Below are 8,709 nucleotides of genomic sequence, written 5' to 3' on the forward strand. Positions count from 1 at the left end.
AGCCCCACCCGCGGTGGTCCGTGGGGTTTAAAAAACTTTGATTAAAAGGGGCCAAAAAAAGAAAAAAAAAAAAAAAAAAAAAAAAAAACACACACGGAGACAGAGAGAGCAACGGGGGGGGGATAAGAGAAAGCAGCACAGGAAGGAGAAACCACAGCAGGGGTGAGTTTGGATTTAGAATTCTGAGAGCAGGGGAGAAATTGTTGAAAACAAAACACAATCCTTGTGGTGACTGCTCTAAATGTTGTGCAATGCATTCACGAAAGGGAAGCTACAGAGGGTACTTACGCCATCAACAAGATTCACCACTGATTTTGCAAAGTTTTTCGTGTGCTGCTTGTTTTTGTGTCTTTTATACTGCGGAGACAGAAAAAGGACACATGATGGTTTAGTTACAGTGTGACTTCATGATGCACACACGCGTTTTCAGAGACAAAGCTCCCTCTTGTGGGGGACAAAGAGGCAGGCCTGAAATATTAATGAAGGGATGCAGGGCATTTCCTGACATTTAATCCTTTTCAACATTTCCTGTCTCAGGTCAATAGGGATTACTGCTGTGTTCCAAGCATGTAAAATGTCAGAGAAATAGGGAAGAATCTTATTTATTAAAGCTTTTATTTATTTCAGCTGCTTGCACTTCCTAAGTGCATTACTTTTAATTTGTTTTAATTGAAATGCTTCTGGCTTTGCAGAGCTTCTCACAACAAGAGGATATTTGTCCTCTTCTTCCTGCAGTTGTCAATGCAAATTAAATTTGAAACTCCAACCCTGACAACTGTTCATTTATTTCAATTTTGCATGTTTAGTTTTCTAAAAATTTAACTTCAAGACCCAGAAACTTAGTTTTAGCAAGAACCTGCAACATGTAATCTGTAGAAAAAAAAACCCCAAAACTGATATTTTAACCCTAATATTTTAAAATCTACTCTAACAAAAAAAATATGTAATTTATTCAAATTTGTCCACAGTTGCATACATTTCCATTGGTGTCATAAGTTAAATGTTCAAAATTGCATAAAAGGGACAACTTTAAAATAACATTAAGCAGATTTTTGGGTACTATGCTCGACTTGAATTTGCCAGTGAAATCTGAACTACAATCTCAGACAATAACACAGCCAAGTCGAGGTGTGGTTAGAGTTACAAGCCATAAAACCATATAGATTTACCAATTGTAGAGATGCTAAGTACTTAAGGACCATTAGTAATACAAGCCAATACAGGTCAGCCATATTGAATCTGACCTCGAGAGACTCTGGTACAAATTGAATACACCATTAGTTCATCTTACGGTGGCCTACTTTTCAAGGCTCGCCAACAACGACCGCTGAACAATGTGTGTTCAAAACTTTTAAGATCAAATCCTACCTACTTTCTCTTTCTTGATCAGGTTTGCCAACAATAAAAAGTAGTCTAATCAATCGACCACTGCGGTGGAGGACCACAATGTGACTGCTGCAATTTATGCAATTGGGTTATTGGTTAGGTTATGGTTTCATTTGCAAAAACCTAATTGTCACTTGCAATTATTGCTATTATAGAGGACGTCACCCCACCTACTGTATCTATTTATGGTTCAATAATTGCATTTACACAAGGGTGGTAGACAGTGCTAAAACCTTCCTCCTGGCTCTGATTGGTTGTGTCTGACTGGGAGCGGTGCAATTTCTGTAGATGGCAATAATACCACTGGGAAGAGATGGAGGAGCTTAATTTTTTCACATATTATCTCATACCATACTGTCAAGACATAGTAATAGTTTTAACAAATATGCTAAAACCATATTTTGTTTTTACATAAAAGTTGCATACTGCTGTAGAGAGTGTCTTCGGAATAAAAATTCAGTGAATTTGAGTGTGGTGATAGTCTGTTATGCCTCCAAGCTACTGCGCTCATATTACATTTCTCTGGACCTTCATCACCGTATAAATCAGCATAAATCTTCACCTAATAAACTCGAATGACAGCTGGGCATGTTGTTGATGCTACTTTCTCTTTTTAAGCTTTTTTAGATATTTCTCCATATACAGTTATGATACTCAAGTCTGACGACAACTGAAAAGAAAAGGTTCTGAAAATAATCAATTAGGCTAATTAAGTCTATACATACATACATTGAAACTGTTTAAGTTGAAGATTATACTGGCTTTTTTATGTAAGTATGAAAGATAACTACATTTATGAGAGCCACACAAATACATTCACCCACACACACAAAAAAGGGGAACTCCAACCTCAAATCTAAGCATGCAAAATGTCACAACAGGGCTCCAGAGTAGGACAAAAAGAATGAAGTCAGTTTATGCCTTAGCTTTACATAAAACCAAACTTGTGATTTTTACTGTCTAGTAGAAGCTTAGGAACAAAAACAAAATGAAATTAGCCAAAAGAATGGAATTTACACAACTGCCTCCAGTAAAACCACATACCATACTGTGGTCACTAACAATCATGATTTCCAAATACTTCATCTCCTCAAAGGCGCTACGAGGCATCTGCGAAGCAAAACAAACAATTACAAGGCAATTGAAAACATGTAATTTGAGGCGGTGCACCGCATGTTTAACCGTGCACAGACTAATCTAAATTCATTGTTGTAAACACGAGGGACGGTGATCTAAAAGTGTTCCATCGGTTCAGAGGGACTCACTGCTCGTTTTTTTCTGCGCCTCAGCCAGGATAACTCATTTAGCTCGGAGAAGAGGTCCTCCTCCCCGTCCTCGTACACTGCAAACACACACAGGCAAACAGTGACAGCTCAACATAAACATGTGAGATATTTACCACCATGTAGGCTTCAAGTTGTGCATTCAGGCCAGCTGGGATGGGCTTTTACTGGGGTACTTTCCTAGAACAAATCTAAGTCATTTCTCATCTTCCCCAGTGTGCTAAGTAACAGAGAGCCAGTGTTGAGGGTGTGGTGCTGGTCATGGGTGGAGGAGTGATGGACAAGCTTATGTAAGGTGATAAATGACAACATTACCCTGTTCCTCTGACCAGTGGTTGGATAGAATTGAGGCTGCTCTCTTTATTGTGTGAGGCCTTGCAGCTGTATCCTGCAGGATGGAAGAAAACATCACAATAGGAACTCAGACAGGCAAGAAGATGTATTTCTTCGAAGCAATTGCAAAAATAAACGTGGAAAGCCGATAGCAGAACAATGTGGGAAGAAGTCAACAACAGGAATAAAAACAGAAATAGGGGAATTTTTCACAAGAAACAATTGAGTAAATTGCCAGATGTCTTAGATTAAACAAGATTACAGTGAATCATAGAAATGCTTTAACATAGGGAAACATAATCTTTTATTTTTGTGCACAACATGCTGCTCACAGGATTATGGCATTTCTGTTTATTTATCCATTTATTTGTTGATTCTCTTGCAGGGGTGAACCAATATTTTACAGGGCCCTATTCAGAATTGGAGTAGGGGGCCCCATCTCCAACATCAACAATATTTCTTCAAAAATGTCCAGCATTGATTGCATCTGTGTTTAGCTAACACTCTGGGATGTCATAAATTACTAGTGAAGAAACAATAAATGTCAAAAATAATTGAAGAATGTGTTTTTCTTCACTCCAAACTTCCCCTCATTTGACATTTTTTTAAATTATACATAATAATAAATTCTCTCAAAGTCTAAGTTACGAATGTTGATATTGCTCTCAAGTATTGAACATTTTTCTCCATGAGATTACAATTACATTGCTCAAGTGAAATTAAATTCAAATATTTATAATTTGCTAATAGTATAAAAAAATGAAGAAAATTTGAAAATGAGTTTTCTCTCCATTATTTTATCTACAAATTAAATGTTTTGTATTTAACTCTATGGGAGACGTCAAGAAGTCCTGTGGGCATAGAGCCCATAGACAGCAGATTAGTTTCTTCCAACCCAAATAAATAAAGTCTTTGTGGAACTGTTTCCAACAATGAAGCAGATTCAAAACTAAATACTGTCACACTGTTTACTGTATTGCAATTTCCAACTAAGGTGCTGAAAGATGCTATTGAGCAGTTTACAACTACAAATCGCTAATAGGTATTTATAAGATTTCTGACACATTGTAGGACTTCTCTGCAAATGCAATAACTTACAATTAAGTGAGCCTGGTGTAAGGGCTCAATTAGATATGCATGGACTCCGTCGTCAAACATCCCGCTGCCAGGGCAGACAGAGAGAATGGAAAAAAGTAAAAGGGAGAGGCCAGTCAATAATGAGGAGAGAGCAGAGTGCATTGAGCTGTATGAGGTATTCTTAGCACACAACTTTGCTGTTCACTTACTGCAACCCATTGCAGGTAGATAAGGCCACGTGGGAGTTGCTGCTCCCCCTCACCTGGCCGTGGTAGTAGCAGTGTTCCCCGCCCTAGGGAGGAAAACGCTACAAATGCATCACCAAAATAAAGCAGCTTCACTGTGAGATCCTTCTAATGTTCACGCAGGTCTAAAAGTGTAACAGATTGTGCTGCAGATGTCAGTTTGGACTCCTTGCAGCGCATTGCTGCAGGGGGTCTCAATCTTTTGCTCGTTAAGGCGTAAATTTAATACTCTGTAAGGCATCTCCTGGCTCTGCTTTGAGACTCAGCTGCTCAGAAACTCTCCTCCTTTCCTGCACATCGTTCCTTCAGCAGCTATTTTCTTACCTTCTCTCACACTACTTTATCTGTCTCTCAGCCTGCACTGATACTGCAGAGTGCTTTTTCCTTCCCCCATCATGTGACCAAAGCTCCAGCAGGAGGCTGCAGGGAAGTGAAACCCTGCTGATTCAGCCCGAGTGTGCCCAGCCCAGCTCTGTGCCTGAATCAGCAGCAGCAGAAACCAAGCTCTGAACCCCTCCACTATAGATATCTATCTATCTATCTATCTATCTATCTATCTATCTGTCTGTCTATCTGTCTTTCTGTCTGTCCGTCTGTCTCAATGCTTTCCTAGAAAACAGCTCATCGTTGCGCGTCAGAGCTGATGCCATTTTTAACTATTTTCTTTCACTACCTGCTTTTCTGATTTTACACAAAGCCAATCTATAAATGCCATCATTGCCCTCTGATCTGTAAAAAGAAAAAGAAAAAAAAAAACCTGAAAATAGCAGAACAGAGAGAGTGCCAGGGGAAGAAGATGATTACCTTCGACAGGACAGGTTTTCCGTTTTCGTAGTGGATCTCAATGTAATCGGAAGACAGCAGGTCACTGTTAAAATGAATGAAATAGTAAATAGGATCAGCCACAATGTCTGAAATGGGTTTCTGTTAAAAGTTTAGAAGCAGTGGCTATCTCTAAAGCAAAATATGAGTGCCTCGGCATCTACATTTTACAGTTTCTTTTCAGTCACTTTGGTGCATATCTTGGAAAAGAATTGATATCACATCTTCAGTCATCAAAACATCAGTTTCTGTGAACAAGTTGCAAATGTGTTTGTACATTCATCCAAGTATTTATGAACAGTTAACTACATTTCTTCTACATTTTTAATTGCTTATGTCTAAATCTGTCTTGAATTGGTCAAATTGCTCCAAGGTGAATCATGAGTTTCTCTATTGAACCAACGACCAAGCAGTTTTATAGCTCAGTGAACCATGAACTGAAAGGTATGTAGCGTAAATGGCAAGAGCACAACATGATGTCAAATGTCTGACAACAGAAGGTCAACAGCATGTGCAGTTTTCGTTAAGCAGATTGTTGCATTTGTAATTTTGTTTTATTTCTTTCAGTTCTGCAGTGCTGTCTTTTCCTTTCTGTACCACAATGACATGGTCTGCCAACAAATTACAGTAAAAGCATAAAAGTGGATCTTGTCCAATCTCCTGCCATTTATCTCCCACAAGTACAATTTACAATACTTTAGCCATAGTTTACAACAGAACATCCCTCCAGTGAACACTACTTTAAGAACATTTACAGTGTTGCCATGTTTGTTTTTGATGACTGCTTACACCAAATTGTATGGTTATTTACACAGGACACAGAGGTTGGAGGCAGCGGTGACTTGAAATATTTCTAATAAAGTGGTGGAAGATGGAAGAAGCCCACTTTGCTAACAGCTCTTTTATTAGCCGTTAGCTTCAGAATGCAGGTCCAGCTAATCAGAAGATGATGATTGTTTACATTCAATATTGTGATCAAAACAGGGTAACTACCTAACAGAAAAGCTAATTATCAACAAAATAGCATTTAGTTAAGCTGCTATCTTTTTATTTTTGCACTGCTTTTACTCATATTAAGACAGTTACTGTGACCAGAATCATTTTGTGTATGTCATTCTCAATTTGTGTTTTAGACAGGAAGATCTTTGGTGCAGCAGCCAAGTCTTATCTACTGAGAGAATACCTGGTTATAACCTTCTGAGAGAGCCTCACTGAAAATATCCCAACATGCCCTTTATGTCAGGAGAATGTGACTCAGTCCTGTTAGAAAAACGTGTTTTCTGTTTTCTCTGACTCACATTTTGTGGCTGCTTTGCTTGGCACATGAGCAAGAGGCTACTCAAACATTCCCAGTTGAATAGAGTGAAGGGGTATGATTCATGACTTAGCTCTGCCCCGCTCAACCCAAGCAAAAAAATAAAATTAAAAAAAAACAAAAACAAAATAAAAACAGAACACTGAAAACAATTATGTACAACTGCATCCAACAGCTTATAGAGACAGGAACAGAAACCAGTAAAACAAAATGAAAGCTGCAAACAAGCCCTGATGTGATAAATGATCACCAGGCTCCAGTTTTCACCTTGAACACAACAGTCCTGCTGTCAGTTGCTGCTGTCTGAGTCAGCATCCCTCACCGTTACACACACTCAATCTGTTAGCTGACTTCCAAAGACTGCAGAATCTGCCATAACTGCGCTTTTTTTTCTTCTTTTTCCTCTTTCCTCCTGGATTTAACCTTGCAAATCAACAAAATCCCCCACCCCCTCTCTGTGGACATGCGTGCATGAAGAAAAAAAAAAAAGAAAAAGAAAAGCTCTGACATGTTCGAGTGAGGCTAAGAAGCATGTGAGCAGAAACTGCACCCTTTCGTAGAGAAAAGTCAGGGCAGGAGCAGCATCTCTGAGGTATTCCTCAGCGAAGGGGCTATTTTTAGCTCGGCAGATGAAGCAGGACGAGACGAGTGAGTGGGCCATGCCACGGTGTCTTGGTGTTTGCGTGTTGGAGCGTGAGTACAGGGCGTGAAGGGACTGAGCAAAGCAACACGGGCACCTTGAGGAGCATGTCTGCTTGACTTGTGTAAAACGGATACAAACGGGGAGTCCTGCTCAGAGGTCCCTGAGCGAGCAGACAGAATGCTACACTGCAGCAGCAGCAGCAGCAGCAGCAGGGAAAAGCCAGAGAGAAAGGTCCAGGAAACTACAGGAGGTTCTCACGTCTGGCGCCAGATCAAATCAAGCCCCGCTGCAGCACGTAATGCTCCCATGCCGTTCATGCAACGCTGCAATCTGTCCCCTAATGAAGGAGACGCGCTAAGGAAAGGTCACAGACACTCAAATACTCCACGTCTGCAGACCCTAAAGCCCCTCGAGGTAAAACGGGATCCTGATCCTCTGAAACGATTCAGTTTGAATTAAATTCCCCCCAGCTTCCAGTCCCAGGTTCACCGAGAGATGAGCAGAGAAACCAGCAAACAGCAGCACTTTGCAGATCCAGCTATATTTAGCGCAGCACCGGTGCAGCTACAACACAAGACAAAGACTTCAAAACGCTGCACTCACACCAAAAAAAAAAAAAAAAAAAAAAAAGGCCATCTCATTGATAACCAACATGCAAACAGCTGGCAATCAAGGTCACACAGCTCTCTGTTTGATTCCTTAACATTGAACAACATGCGCTGGCAGTGCAAATTAAGTTCATTAGGTTGTAATTTCAGAGTGATTTTTCTGTAAGACACACAGGCTGTATTTATACTCCTAAGTGTTTGACCTTCAAAAACACAAAGTCAGGCAGATTTCTAAAACTGCTGCCGAAAACCGATGAATTCTGCACTTTGTAATTTTATCCCGGCACTTTACTGTTACCAGCTAGGGTTTTCTGTAAAATCAGCTAAATTCATTTTAGATATAGCTTGTCACCTACAGAACAATGTGTTATATGTTTTTTTCATTTCTTTATATTTTTCCTGTGAATTGGTAAGATAGAATGTCCACACATACAAAAAACACATCCGTCAAATGAGAAAAGGCGTCAGTTCTTTGAAGTAGGTTCATTCAAAATGTTTCTAATGTTTACAATCTCCATATTTAAGGGGACACCAAGAGGCTCAGTGGTAGAGCCTCTGGTTTGATTCCCATCCGGCCATTTGCTGCTTTACTTCCCTTGCTTTCTGTCTAGCTACTGTTAAATACATGCCACTAGTGCCATTGAAAAAAAATCCTCATTCAAATGATAAGTTTTCTTTGTTTGTCTTCCTACTTAAAGGTTCATTCCTTCCAGGTAGCCCCACCATTCATGCGTTTGCAGAAAAGTCTAATCTACTGCTTTCATTCAAGCCAACCCCACAGGAAAGTAAATCAGAAAGTACCTCATTGCTCTGCGGTTCAAAAAGAGAGAAGACTGGTGAACTAAAGTTACATGAGTTCAGACTACATTCGCTTACAAGTTATGGAAAACCCCGTAAGTACAGTGATCCCTCGCTATAACGCAGTTCACCTTTCGCAGTCTCGCTGCTTTGCGGATATTTTTGTGCAGTTTTTATCACAGTCCATTGTGTGTGTGTG

The 8,709-nt window shown here is 39.8% G+C and overlaps 1 protein-coding gene across 5 annotated transcripts in view; it reads right to left on the minus strand.

The window, feature by feature from the left end:
* Positions 1–8,709, minus strand: part of adam23b (ADAM metallopeptidase domain 23b) — a 42,571-nt gene that overhangs the window by 19,450 nt on the left and 14,412 nt on the right. For all 5 annotated transcript variants that reach the window (XM_015055166.1, XM_015055168.1, XM_015055167.1 and 2 more), the window contains exons 4-10: positions 5,129–5,192; positions 4,289–4,371; positions 4,101–4,164; positions 2,985–3,057; positions 2,652–2,728; positions 2,431–2,496; positions 289–357 (exon numbers count right to left, since the gene is read on the minus strand). In XM_015055166.1, the coding sequence (XP_014910652.1) occupies positions 289–357; positions 2,431–2,496; positions 2,652–2,728; positions 2,985–3,057; positions 4,101–4,164; positions 4,289–4,371; positions 5,129–5,192 (496 nt within the window). The remainder of the gene's footprint in view (positions 1–288; positions 358–2,430; positions 2,497–2,651; positions 2,729–2,984; positions 3,058–4,100; positions 4,165–4,288; positions 4,372–5,128; positions 5,193–8,709) is intronic.

Source organism: Poecilia latipinna, unplaced genomic scaffold (genome assembly GCF_001443285.1).
Source record: "Poecilia latipinna isolate Pla-1442-1.1 unplaced genomic scaffold, P_latipinna-1.0 Scaffold1299, whole genome shotgun sequence".
NCBI classification, from domain to species: domain Eukaryota; kingdom Metazoa; phylum Chordata; class Actinopteri; order Cyprinodontiformes; family Poeciliidae; genus Poecilia; species Poecilia latipinna.